The 14,180-nt window shown below is 39.3% G+C and overlaps 1 protein-coding gene across 1 annotated transcript; it reads left to right on the forward strand.

The window, feature by feature from the left end:
- Nucleotides 1–237: 237 nt before the first annotated feature.
- On the forward strand, nucleotides 238–5,660 carry RPS14 (ribosomal protein S14). The gene is made up of 5 exons (XM_074212609.1): nucleotides 238–344; nucleotides 3,265–3,415; nucleotides 3,521–3,682; nucleotides 5,099–5,175; nucleotides 5,543–5,660. Exons 2-5 carry the CDS (start codon nucleotides 3,267–3,269, stop codon nucleotides 5,608–5,610), a joined length of 456 nt encoding a protein of 151 aa, XP_074068710.1. The 5' UTR covers nucleotides 238–344; nucleotides 3,265–3,266; the 3' UTR covers nucleotides 5,611–5,660.
- The last annotated feature ends 8,520 nt before the right edge of the window (nucleotides 5,661–14,180 follow it).

Below are 14,180 nucleotides of genomic sequence, written 5' to 3' on the forward strand. Positions count from 1 at the left end.
ACGGAGGAACTAGTTTAGGTCTGGGAGCGGCCATCTTGGAAAAGTATCTCAGTATCGTCCTTTGGACGCCGCCATTTTGAGACACGCCTTTTCCTCTTCCCCTATGACGTTTTAAAACAATACCTCCAAATTATTTAAATTTCACCTTTTCCCGACATATGGAAAATGATTCCTGTTCCCTTAGAATAGAAGTTTTACTTTTATATTCAGGAAATGCGAAGAATTAAACTTTTTCATTCACTTCCTGTTCTCGAGGTACAACTTCCGGGTAATCGCAGGTGACCCAGGACCCCGTGACTCTCTCCTTTCCCTTTCCGGTGTTGGCGGCCCAAGCGGAGGAGCAGGTAAGGCTCTGCGGCCTTTGTACCATCGGTTCCCATCCTTCGCCTGGGAGTCTCGGGTGGGCCCTCAAGCTTCTCAGAAGACAAGTTGGGGCCGTGCTTGTTCATCCCCGTCGCCTTCTCCTTGGGAAGGAGAGCGTGGGCCCCGGGGACTGGCTGAGGAGGGAGGTTTGGGGCCCGGGGCGGATTGCGACGAAGGAGGGGGCGGTTAGAGGGGGGACAATGAGGAGCTGGTGTGGGGCCAGGAGTAGAGGACGCGGCCTTTCTGGTACCGGGGCTGGGGGCTGGGCACCCTGGCTCAGAGATACCCCCAAAGGCATCGGATTCCGTGGGGCGCCGGGAGAGGAGTCAGCATGGCTTGGTTTATGGAATAACACGTGGGAAGGAGGATTTTTTGACCCCAAATTTCAGTGCTGGAAGAGATCTGAGTCCAATCTGTCATTTTTGTGTGTGTTTTACATTATATACACTTAGTCCTCCCGCCTCATGAGAGGACTCTGATAAGGCAGCAAAACTATTAATACAGTAACTAGGAACTAAGCAAAATTTCACATTTGTCGCAACCTTATCATGTGTATCTTATAAATGATCAGAAATCTCTGCCCTGTTGAAAAGATGAGGAAATTTCCTGTAACACTTCATAGGAAAGCAAGACAAATTGTGTCTCTATCATCTTCTGGATTGGTGAGGATGAGGGGGTCGTTGTATTTCTTAACAGCTTTACAATTTTTCTGGTGTTGGTGTTGCTGTATAACTTGTTCTGATTCTGCTCATTTCATTCTTAATCGGTTTGTAAGTGCCTCCATAGTGTTCGTTTTTATAGTATTGATAATATGAATTAGACTGCTTTTGCTTACTTCACTTAACATCAGTGCACCTAAGTCTTTTCCATGTGTTTTTGAAAACATCTATTTTCTCATACACACCTACCAGTTTTTCAGCCATTCCTTGATTGATGGGTTTCCCCTACTTTTAAGTTTTAAGGAAGAAACTGCCATAAATCTGGAAGTGAAATCGCAGAGTTCTTTCTTAGTAATTCTTTGTGTCAGCTTCCAATTGTTTTTCAGACCTGTTAGAGGTCCACCAACTGTGCAACACTGTTTTCTTACAGCTTATCCAACACTTGTGATTATCCTTATTTGTCCTGTATCCTGCTCTTGTTGAGTATTAATTTAAGTGGCTTATACATTTGGATCAGTTCTTTCCAATTTAGACAGAGGAGACCTCTTTCTACCACTAACTAGCTAAATGATTGGGGACTGAGCCTCTATAAGCCCTACTTAATTCCTGCATTTGACATACTCAAATAATTGTACTATGAAGTGATGAGGAAAGCCTTATAATTCAGGCTTAAGTGACAGCTGCATTATTTTTACTAGTAGTTCAGACAACTAATTATTTTGCTCGGGTTTTTAGTTGAATTTTCTTGTGGACTTGCTAGAGCTTAATACTTCAATTGAAGTGCAAAGCAAGTTAGATAAATGAAGTATACTATCCCTTCTTAGGTAAGCTACTCTGCCTAATTACTAGTAATGCTGATGAAGCTATTTGAGTTTGGAGGTGTTATGGAATATTATAAAAATTAAGGTGGGGAAAACATTAGATTTGTATTCAAAGGATTGAAGTTGCAGGCTTGTCACCATTTGCATATTAGGGTAAATTGCTTAATTTGTGGTTTTAATTTCCATCTATAAAATTAGGGGAGTAGACTACAAGATTGCTTAGGTCCTTTCCAACTTTTAAGTCAATGAGCCTCTGGTCAAATAACCTTACTAGACATGGGGAAGATGAATCAGACAGGGTCTGCCTGTGGGGAGCTCCCAATCTAGCAAATAAATACTAATTCAACTGTATGTAACACTTTTATTGACATCCACTTCCTTTGAGGGAGGCAGATTTGGAAATGGGACTTAGTCTAAAATTCTTTCTACTATACACCACTTCTTGGAATTGAATCCTTAAGCATTTAATCATGAGTTCTGGGTCTTGGTCTGTGCTGACCCTGTGCTGCAAATAATAGCCTGTGATAATTATCTAAATATAACCCTAAAAAATTACTCTTATTTCATTTTTATTCCTTGTGCCTATCATATAATGGATCCCAAAGAAATTCTTATTGAAAAATTAAGTATATCTAATGGTACCTGGTACTGGAGTTGGGAATAGCTAAGGAAGTGGGGGCGGGAAACATTTATTAGGCAGGTGTCTGATAAAAGATAGGTCAGTTGAACCTGTGAGTTCATATGTAAGTTATAGCTTCTCTGGATCTTAGTCTCTCCAGTTGTAAAATACAGGTCAGAGAGCTGTTTTCCCTTCATGTCTCAATTGCATTGTGTACATTTTTCTTTTACCACTGCTTTTAGACTTCCTTCTTTTGGAAGGATTGAAAATAAGAACTTCTTTTTTAACATGGGGATTTAATAATTTTCGTCTAGGTGAAATAATCAACTATGTAAACCAAAATCTCATATTTAATTAATGGTTCACAATTAATGTAGCATTTAACTTCTCTTTTCTTTACAATAGGGTAGACATTCTAAATATCAGAGATGGAGTGACTCTTTAAAGTAGGGACAACCATGAATCAAAATCAGGTTTTATATTTAGTAGTCTAGGAATCTTTTAACTGTTCCATACTGCCTGACCCAGGAGATTTGTGTGCTTTCTATATAAAAGGACACTAGTCACTTAAAAATAAGTATTTTGTTTTTGACCTTAGCGTTTGTGTGAATGATAAACCACAGCCTAATTTCTCTTAACAATGAGGTAGGTTTAAATGTGAATTCCCTCTGTGTTATGTTTTTGAAATGAGTGAAAATGTTGAATCATTTACTTGTTTCTGGGGGAAGAAATCTATGAAACTACAAGCATTATAAAATGACCTGTGTTTTCCATATTTGAAAGTATATTCTCCTTTTCTCAGAAATGGCACCTCGCAAGGGGAAAGAAAAGAAGGAAGAGCAGGTCATCAGCCTTGGACCTCAGGTTGCAGAGGGAGAAAATGTGTTTGGTGTCTGCCATATCTTTGCTTCCTTCAATGACACCTTTGTTCATGTGACTGATCTCTCTGGCAAGTGAGTATCTAGATTAAGCCTCCATTCAGAATCTAGTTGGCTCCCACCTTAAATGAAACTGAGTTTCCATTTTGATTTATGCATAATGGCATCTTTGTCTTACAGAGAAACCATCTGCAGAGTAACTGGTGGAATGAAGGTCAAGGCTGACAGAGACGAATCTTCTCCCTATGCTGCTATGTTGGCTGCTCAAGATGTTGCCCAGAGATGTAAAGAATTAGGCATCACTGCCCTTCACATCAAACTTCGGGCAACAGGGGGAAACAGGTACATGTTCCCTGGTATTTTCAGTGAGATGGCATGGTCTCACGGCCCATATTGGAAATTAAAAAAAAAAATCTAGATAATAGTCTTGCTTACCCACAAATTCACAGTGACTTGCTGGCAAATTGCTCCCTACTATATAGGTAGTAAGCAAAAGAACTAGGATTCATGCTTTGATCTGTACCATAATCCTCGGAACAAACTTTTGCAACTACTATAGAACCCTGTGTAGGGGTGGCTAGGTGGCATAGTGGATAAAGCACCTGCCCTGGAGTCAGGAGTACAAGTTGGACACAACCCAAAGAACCCTGCATAGTGCCTCAACTGCCACATTGGGGCTTGGAAGGCAGTGTTGGAGATGTAGCTACTCTGGTTAATACTTGGGGATCCATGAATCCAGGGTCTTGAAAGATGTATTTTAAAAGAGGACACAAAGGTTGGGGGGAGAGGTGGTGAAGGAAGCACCTGGAATGAAGAGAAATACTGGGTAGACATTTTCATCATTCCTTCTGGCTTTCAGCTTGTGTTGTCATCTAGGAGAACTGATCTAGCACTGCCTTGGAGGCTTGTGAAAAGGGCCTCTTAGGTGTGCAGGGCCTACTTGGCATTGGCAGGAATGCCACTACTTTCTCTCTAGCTTAGACTCTGGTACCTTCACATCTTTAAAGGTTTGTACATACTTTTCCATTAGAATGTACTAATGGGGGCAGCTGGATGGCAGTGATAGAGCACTGGCCCTGGAGTTAGGAGGACCTGAATTTAAATCCAGCCTCATACACTTAATAATTGCCTAGTTGTGTGACCTTGGGCAAATCCCCCATTGCCTTAAATAAATGAAAATTAAAAAAAATATATACTAGTAGCAAAGTTCAGCACTTGACTGAGTAGTAATAGTCAAACCTTTTCCAGTTCAGTGTTTGTCTCCTTTTGTTTGTCACTTCTGTGCTGCCATAAGACATCAGAGGAAAGAAAGCTGGTAGATCAATCATCTTTTGAAGTTGTATGGGGGTTTGGATTTTTTCAGGTCACTTTTGCAGATAACTCAGTGGCTCCTCATGACAAACCTTTTGAGGAAAGCAAGAGTAGGCTTTATGATTTCTATTTTTACAGGTGAAAGGAAGCAAGGAACAGGAGGTCAAAGATATGTTTAAGACCATGCAGCTTATTAGTGTAAAACCCTCAGTACTTTCTCATCCTCAATAGGGATATTAGTTTCTCCCCATCCCCATACCAGTCTTGCCTGCTTTGCCAGGTTGTTGTGAGGATCAAATGAGGCAGTGTATGTAAAGTTCCCTCTCATCCATGCAGTGTAATACATAGCACACACAATTGAGCCCATGGTGATAAGTGTTTCAGTTTTATTTTTTTAGCTCAGGTACAGATCGAGGACCGTTTTGCTAACTTGTTGACTTTTCTCAGGACTAAGACACCTGGCCCTGGTGCACAGTCAGCCCTGAGAGCTCTGGCACGTTCTGGAATGAAGATTGGGCGGATTGGTGAGTTATTTCTTTCTCGTGGTTTACACTTGATTGTAGGGAGGAATTGATTGGATTATTTCTTAATTCTATTCAAAGATAAAAGAATGTCTGTTGAAGGAGCTGGTTTCTGATCAGCCCTACCAGGAAGGGAGTATCACATGACATTTCATTATCAAATGTGTTTTACTCCCTTTTTTCCCCCTCTGTAGACATCTATTTGTCTTTTTGCCTGACCTAGTTCCGCTGTTTGCTGCTCCTATGGTAGAACCCATCTTAGAGGTTCTAAGGTCTTTTTTACAGCTCTAAAATTCTGTGATTATATATTTGAAAATTTCCTAGTACCATTAGAAGGTCCAATGAACATGTTTTCTTTTTTCTTCTGCAGAGGATGTCACTCCAATTCCTTCTGATAGCACTCGCAGAAAGGGTGGTCGCCGAGGTCGCCGTCTGTGAATGTCGTTGCTGTTTTATTTTTTTTTGACAATAAAAGCATCACAATGGTCTGTTTGTCTGGTGTTCTCCAGTGACATGGTTTGCTTGATGCTGTCTGGTGTGCGAACCCTTTTTTGTCCCTCAAGGATTCTGTTTTGTAGCTTAGGACCCAAAGAGACTTAGCAATGGTATCATTAATATAAGTTCAAAAAAGGAACTGATCAGTCAGTATTGCTTCAATAATACTTTATGCCTGTTACTTTGTTAATACCTAAATTATATTCTACATGGCTGACTATTGTAATTTTAATGTTGCCCAATGTTTTTATGCTTCTAATATACTTAAAATACACTGTATTTTATACCCCATGAAATCAGCATAGGCTCTATAAAGATGTATTGTCACTGTGGTAACTTGGTTTTTTTTGGCCTCAACTGGACCATCTCTAAATAAGGATTGGATTAAATGATCCATAAGGTCTCAAAAACAATATCAAAGTTTGTTATAGGGATAAAATGGAATCATTCTTAATCCTTGAACTACACAAGAAATGTTAGATTATAAGATCTTTCAGTTATAAAATGCAAACTCATGAAGCTTACTTCGGTCCTTTTATTTTCAAAATTGATGTCCTTAGGAGACTGCACTCTCCAGGGAAGCATAGTCCATAATCCTTATCCCTTCAGAATTCCTTCTTTTGTCTCTTAACTGTAAAAGTAGAGGTAGGGTTCCAGGGGGTGGTGGAGATGAAGAGGTAGGAAGGAAAGCCACTATGTTTTGACAGTCCTGGCTGCTGATAGAGCATGGGGAGGGGGTTGTTGCAGTGCTAATATCTCATAATGTAGCTGATAAAAGTTAGCATTATGTAAACTGCTGCCACTTTGGGTCCTGTTTTCAGGGAACTCAGGACTGATGTGGAGCATCAAGAGTGTCAAAGAGGGGCGGCTAGGTGGCGTAGTGGATAAAGCAACGGCCTTGGGATTCGAGTAGCTGGGTTCAAATCCGGTCTCAGACAATTACCTAGCTGTGTGGCCTTGGGCAAGCCACTTAACCCCATTTCCCTTGCAAAAAAAAAACCTTAAAAAAAGTGTCAAAGAAGATTGTTATGGGAAATCGTCACTAAGACTGGGTAACTAGCTCCTTAAAGTAAGAAAGGAAACCATGAAGACTAGACTAGGTATCCATAGCTGCCTTTTCTGTGGTAGCACACAGTAGGATTGCTGAGTACATTCTCACTGGATGTGGGAACCCAGAGAAGCTATATTACAGAAAGGAGAATGAGACTCCTGGTTACATAATTGGCATCAAAGACAGTCTGGGACCCGCTAGGTGGCACAGAGGATGGAGCACTGGCCCTGAAGTCAGGAGTACCTGAGTTCAAATTTAGCCTCAGACAATAATTACCTAGCTGTGTGGCCTTGGGCAAGCCACTTAACCTCATTTAAAAAAATAGTTTGGATGGGCCCCTTCTAACATCAAGGAGAAAATCTGGAATTGTATTATAAATATCAAGCATGCCATCTTCCATTCACTTGTATATTTTATAAAGCAAGCATGTGCATAGCAACATAGACATTATTAAATAAGATTCTTTAACAATTCTTTAAAAAACAGCAATATATTTAGTGATTTCTGGATTGGGGTCTAAATTTAAATGAACACTTTTTTTCAGTTAAAAGTTCTTTGGGGGCAGCTAGGTGACGGTGATTAGAGCACTGGCCTTGGAGTCAGGAGTACCTGGGTTCAAATCTGGCCTCAGACACAATAATTAGCTAGCTGTGTGGCCTTGGGCAAGCCACTTAACCCCATTGCCTTGGAAAACCTAAAAAAAAAAAGTTTTTTTGACTAGATTGACAAATTTTTGTATGTTAGCCCTATCTCAGGCTCATTTTATAGATATAAATTAGTCCTCACAACAATCCTATAGAGTTGGTAGTAAACCTAATTATATGAATGGGGAAAAAAGTTCAGAATAAAGGGATTTGCTGTGAATCTTGAGCAAGTTTCCTGAGAAAGGGTTTGAATTTCTGACTAGAGTACCTAGGTGTTGCAGTGGATAGAGTACTGGTCCTGGAGTCAGGCAGACCTGAGTTCATATTTGACCTCAGATGCTTAATTACTTAGCTTTGTGACCTTTGGCAAGTCACTCAACTCCACTGCCTTTCAAAAGCCAAAAAGCATTTTTTTCTCTGACTAGCCTCCTCCACTGTGTTAACCAAGCTGCTTTTTTTTCCCATTTTTAATAACTGGTTAGAAAATTCTGTTTCCAGCTGCAGATAGCAAAGTAGATATTTATGAAACAGCACATACATAGGTGTTTAAATGTTCCCTTTCCCAGAGAGAATAGGGATATTTCATCTTTTATACCAAAAGCATAGTTAACATGACAATATCATTAGCCAGTATTTTAAAGTACAATGTACTCAGTGCAAGATTCATTATTGAATATATGAAATACTACTATTTTTCAGATATTTTGAGAGTCTGGTTGGGCTTGCTATTAATTTTGTCATTTTACTTTGTGATTTTGACAGACAGCTTATACTTGGAATACAATGTCAGCTCTGCCATTTTCTGATTTATGCTCTGAATTAGTGTCTTCTGATTGTAGGCAACTTTTAAAGCCATTTGCTCACTTTGTAAGGGTTACTTTAGTTAAATTTAGGGAGTGTAATCTGAAAAACTTCATGAGTAGTCAAATGTAAACTGCATTACTTTCTAAAACATTGGAAAGGAAGGAATGAATAAGTGAGCCCTACATTCAGCTTCTCCCTCTAGGTTGTGCAATTTGCCCTCTTTGCTCCTAGAGGTGAAGGGCTTCAGGAATCTGAGCCAAATGAATACACCATTGTCAATCTATATATTAAATACTGGTTATTTTTAGATTAAAGAGTAGAAAAGTTCTATTTTCTTTCTGCCCCCTAATAGACCATCTAGTGCATTGAGTAAGCCAAGCTTGTTCAAGTCCTTGGGATGCGTGTACTTCACTTTGGAGACCACTGCTGGAGCCCCCTTGGGAGAGAAGGCAGGCAAATGAGTTTGGGGGAAAAAAAATCACACCTGGCCTGAACAAAGGACAGGAGTGATGAGGGTGGAAGGAGGACAACTTGTACCGATGACTTTCCGCCAAAAGAAGTCCGAAGAAATCTTGTTTTAATGATAGGATCATTTTTCTAAAAGTTTAGAGGAACTGTTTATTCTATGCTGATTCAATTAAATTCAATCCAAATATTTCTTAAGCCTTAGCTTTAAGCACCAGGAAAGCACAAATGAGTTACAGAGCAGGTATTAAATGAGTTTTCTAGGCGTTGGTCTGGTGCTAAGTGTGGAGTGACCAATGCAAAAACTTCGGGCAGATGGCCCTGACCCCAATGAGAAAACTGCTTTGGGGTAAGAGACTGGTGAGCCTTAGCTTCTGCCACCCCCTACAAAGGTACTGCTGCCCTTTAAAGGAGGTGGGCAAAGGGGACAGAATCCTCACTCCCACCCCAGTGCCTTAGACACTGACCCCCAATAATCTGTTTCTGGTGCAGTCAGAGTTAGGGAGGTATGACGTCAGTTGTAGCCGGGCAGATGGGGGTTTTGAGGAAGCCCAAAGGATTAGCACGTTGGGGAAGCTCAGGTTGAGCTATCCATGGAGTAAGCAGATAGTTTGCTTTGTGGAAGCCCCCACCCCTTCCGTTCCCTCCCTTGCCCCCACGATTTTGAGCCTGATACCGAAAGGAAGATTGCTAGAATATCTGAGTTACCTCAAGTCTATTCCAGGCTCAATACCTCACCAGCTTTCCTCCTATCTGGGACCAGTCTTGAACCATTTTTACTGATCTTTAGTCTACTACTGCAAAAGCCTTTTAAGGGATCATTAAGGGCTGTTTGTTTATATTCTATGAATAAGAAAATTGAAAAATAAGTTTATTTTTTCAGGAGTATTTTTTTAAACCATATAAAAGTTTGCCTAAAGAAGGGAATAAATAGTTTATGTAAAATTTAGAAAAAATTCTACCCGCACCATCTTATACTAAAAAAAAAAAAAGATGGAACTACTAGAGCTTTGTGGGTCCTTGGACACCATAATTTCATTTTTTTTTCAAAAAGGAAACAGATGCGGAAAGGATAAAGGACTGGATTGCTTAGATCTGCAAATTCCCTAACCTGGGCTCTGAACTGACTGCAGTGTGAACACCCAGATTCATAAGACTCAATTGAATTTATATCACCTATATAGTCATTATAACATTCATATCTGGAGAAGATGCTGCACATTCTTTTGAGAAAAATAATTTAAATTTAAAATGCAGATTTACTGTTTATTTTGAGATCATCTGTGAAATCAGGAGCCTTTCAGAAAGGGTTTTACCTAGCAACATAGGACATCACCAACCGAGCTAATTTTTTATAATCTTCAGGTTTTTGTTTTTTTTTGGGAAGTGCTGGGTGGGGTAGGAGAGGGTTCAGACAACTAGGGCTTAGAGGGGTGGAAAGAGAAAGGAAACTGGATTAGGAAGACAAACTAGAAAATCTACCCTGCCTTCCCAGGCATTGTGTTCAGAACCTAAGCAGGTGGATCAAAGGTCAAGTGAAAGAGTTGATTTTTCATACCCTTACCCCAAAATATATTTTGTCAAAATCAAAAAAATGTTTTGTAAATTAAATTGTAAATTTAAAAAATGTTTTACTAAGCAATAGGAAGAATGATTTACATACTGCTCAGGTCCTAGTGAGAAAAATAACCTGATTACAATTGTAGGAAGAAGCAAGTTGGAAAATACAAGTGTAAGCCAGAACTTAGGGGGCCTTGTGGAGTAGGAGTGTTTAGATTTGGCTCACAAGATCATAGCTTTAGAGCTGCCCAGTAACCTACAGGTCATCCATAACATCTTCATTTTACAGATGAGGAAACTGAGGCCCAATTTGATCAGAGTCTAATAGGGTAGTAAATGGGGGAGCCAGAATTCAAATCCAATCTGTCTCGTACCAAATTGTATGCTTCCCATCACCTCATCTTGTTTGAGACAAACTAATCAATACTTCAACTAGAATTGGGGAAGAGAGGGAGAATGCTGACACTTTCAAGGCACTTTTCCCCAATTAAAATTGTATTTTAATATCAATATGCTATGTTATTATGTAGTGTATATATTAATAATGATTCAGAATGATATATGCAACATTTCACATTTGTATTAAACTCCCCCATTTTTTTCAATGACCAGAAAATCTGTTTGCCCTCCCCACCCTACTGAAAAGAAGAGAGAATTTCTTGTAACAATTTATGGTCAAGCAAAACAAATTATGTGTCTCTAGGTTATCCTCTAGAATCATGTATAGTCATTGTATCGATTATAGCTTTCACCATTTTTCCAGTATTGGTGTTACAGTATAAGGTTCCAGAAATGGAAAGGGGGAGAGATGGGTGGGGCTGCACTGAAAGCAGATAAAAAAAATAGATAACTAAGGCAACCATTCCCATAGCTGCCTCTGAGTAGGTGGGAAGTCCGGGCATGAACTGGTTAAATACAGTCTTGCTCGCTTTATGGACTAGGGGTCAAGCATCTGGTGAAGAAGTTGCAAGGGTGAGAGCTTAGATAGAGTGGTGAGTGGGTGACTACTAATTGCCCATCATTGCTGCATGATTCCAAGGCAGGCATTCCTGATATGAACTGGGGATGCAGAGAAGACCACTTTCTACTTGGGGGGGATAAAAATTATACACAAATTTAAATACACTATTACCTAGTCCCAAATTATCTTTGTAAGAAAATGGGGCTAAGTGACTTGCCCAAAGATTACACAACTATTAAGTATCAAGTGTTTGAGGTGCTGACTGAAGTCTGTGCTCTATCCACTATACCACCAGCTGGCCCTCAATCCCGGCTTATAAAGCAGAAAATAGCATTAAAGAATGGAGGACCTTGAGGAAAAGGGATCTCTCTCTTTTCCTATTGAGAATTTGTGATAAAGAGGAAAGTTGGATATAATTGACATACAGCCTAAATTTTGGAGAGTGGATTTCAAACTGCTGTGTAAAAGAATAGAGAGGATCCCTAGGTCCTAAAATTGTGCAGGGAGGAAAAAGAGATTGTCTTGGAAGAAAACTCTGACACAAATAAATGAGGTGATAGAAGGAAGAAAAAGCAATGGAAAATATATTCAACACTAGCTAGATGGTACAGTGGGTAGAGCCCTGGATCTGGAGTTGGGAAGTTCAAATTTTGTGTCAGATACTACTTGTGTGACCCTGGGCAAATCACCTAAGTTGTAAAATGGGAGTAAGCAAAGCACCAATTTTCAGTGTTACGAAAATAAGAGATAAAATCAGTTAAGGTGCTTTGCAAACCTTAAAAAAAAGTCATGTCAATCAAATCACTTCACCTAGCTAGATGATGGTAAGAATTAGCTAAAGTTGGAGATGAATGTTAATGGTGATTAAAAAGGTTGTTTTTTTTGTTTTGTTTTGGGGCTTTTTTTTTTTTTTGAGTTTTGCTGATGTCGGAGTGAGAAGAAAACCAAGAGAAAGCATGGAGCTCCTACATACAGGGCTAGGACTGAGGATAATAAATGACAATGAAAAGAAGGAACTAAATTCATTTTGCTTCTGTTTTCCCAGGAAAGTGTTCTCTGAACTTAGAAGGACAGAATCAAAATGGTAGCCAGGAACTGAAAAATGCAAAGAACACTAAGCTCCCAGAATGTCCAGATGAACCATATCTGGAATATCTGGTAGCTATGACTGAAGGTTACTGATGGTGAAAGGAGCTGTAGGACTAGGGGAAAGCAAAATTGCCTGTTCTTTAAAATAGGGAAGTGTGAAATCTGCAGACTCTACACCAGTGAACCTAATTTCAGTTCCTTGCAAAATCTTAGAATATTATTTTGAAAGCATGGTTTCTGATCATCCAAAAAAGGAAGTGAGGCTCATTAAGTCAAAATGACTTCATGAAGAATAGATCTTTTATGTCACATTAAACTTTTTTTGGGGGGGCAGGGTAACTAAAATGGCAGATCATAAAACATAGTAAGTTAGATTTCAGTAACATGTTTTGAAAAATTTCCAATGAAGACCATACCTAAAAAGCAGTCATTAATAAGCTGACTATGACTTGTGAATGAAGTGTTCTGCCCTTGGTCCTGTACCATTTGCATTTTATTAATGACTTGGATGAAGGCATAGGTCATATGCTTGCCAAATTTGTAGGTAACATTAACATTTCTATAGTACCTATTATGTGTCAAGGACTTTGCAAGTATTTCATTAGATCCCCATTTTACAAATGATGAAATTAAGACAGAGACTAAGTGATTTATCCAGGGTTACTTAGTTAAGTGTCTTAGACTGGATTTGAACTGTCTGTAGGTCCAGGGCTCTATCCACTGTACCATCTAGCTAGGTTGTACAAAGTTAGGAGGTATAACTAATGTACCAGATGGCAGGAACCAAAAAGATATGAATAGGCTCTAAGTAGTGACTAAATCTACAAAAGGAAAGTGATTAAAGAATAAATGTAAAATTTTCTACCTGGGTTTTAGATATCCAAATTCATAAATACAGGAATGTGGGAGATCTAACAACAGTTCACATCAAAAACATCTCAAAGGGTTTAGTGGGTTGCAAAGTCAAAGTGAATCAACAATGGTCCAAGTCTTTTGAGGGTTTTCTAGGCAAAGATACTGAAGTGGTTTACCTTTTCCTTCTCCAGCTCATTTTGCAGCTAAGGAAACTGAGGCAAACAATTAATTTAGTGACTTACCCAGAGTTAACCAGCTACTAAGTGTCTCTAGTGCTCTATCCCCTGCACCATGTAGGTTCCTCTTAGGCTGCCTTAAGAAAGGAATAGTGCTCCAAATGATGAAGGTGATTCTTTCGCTTTCATTGGTTCTGATCAGATCATATCTGTAGATTCCAAAGAACATATCTTAGGAAGGGCATTAAAAAATCCAGAGTGTGCAGAGGAGAGTGGACCAGGATGATAAGGGGACTGACAACCATGCCACCCCAGAAATGACTGAAAGAATGGGAGATGTTTAGATTGAACAGACTTAAAGGAAGACATGAAAGCTGTCTTCTTTTTTATAGCTGAAATATAGTTATAGTTAAAAAGGAACAATATTTGTTCCATTCGAACCTAAATGGGAGAAGCAGAAACTATGAGTAGCAGCTGAAGAAAGGTAGATTCAGCTCCAATATCAGTGCAAGTTTCCTAATAATTACAATTATAGCACTACCTTGGGAAGTAATGGTTCTTCATCACTAGATCTAGAACTAGAAGTAGCCACAAGAGTATCTAGTCTAAGCTTCTACTTTTAAAATCTTTCTATCTTAATTTTTATTGATGGATTTTGTTTTTATGACATGCTCTCTTTCCACTTTAATAGATTGATGGACTTTATTTGGACTAGATGGACTCCCAGATTCTGTGCCAACTCTGAGAATGCTATGCATTCTATTCTATCCTCAAAACCTTCAGATGTGATCTGATCAGCTTATTATTAGCTTAGGGAGTTATTATTATTAGCCCATTCAGGGAAGCTGGGAAAACTTCCATTTCAAACTCAGCCCATGTTTGGCAGGAAAAATGGCAACATTCCAAAG

Source organism: Macrotis lagotis, chromosome 1 (assembly GCF_037893015.1).
Source record: "Macrotis lagotis isolate mMagLag1 chromosome 1, bilby.v1.9.chrom.fasta, whole genome shotgun sequence".
NCBI classification, from domain to species: domain Eukaryota; kingdom Metazoa; phylum Chordata; class Mammalia; order Peramelemorphia; family Peramelidae; genus Macrotis; species Macrotis lagotis.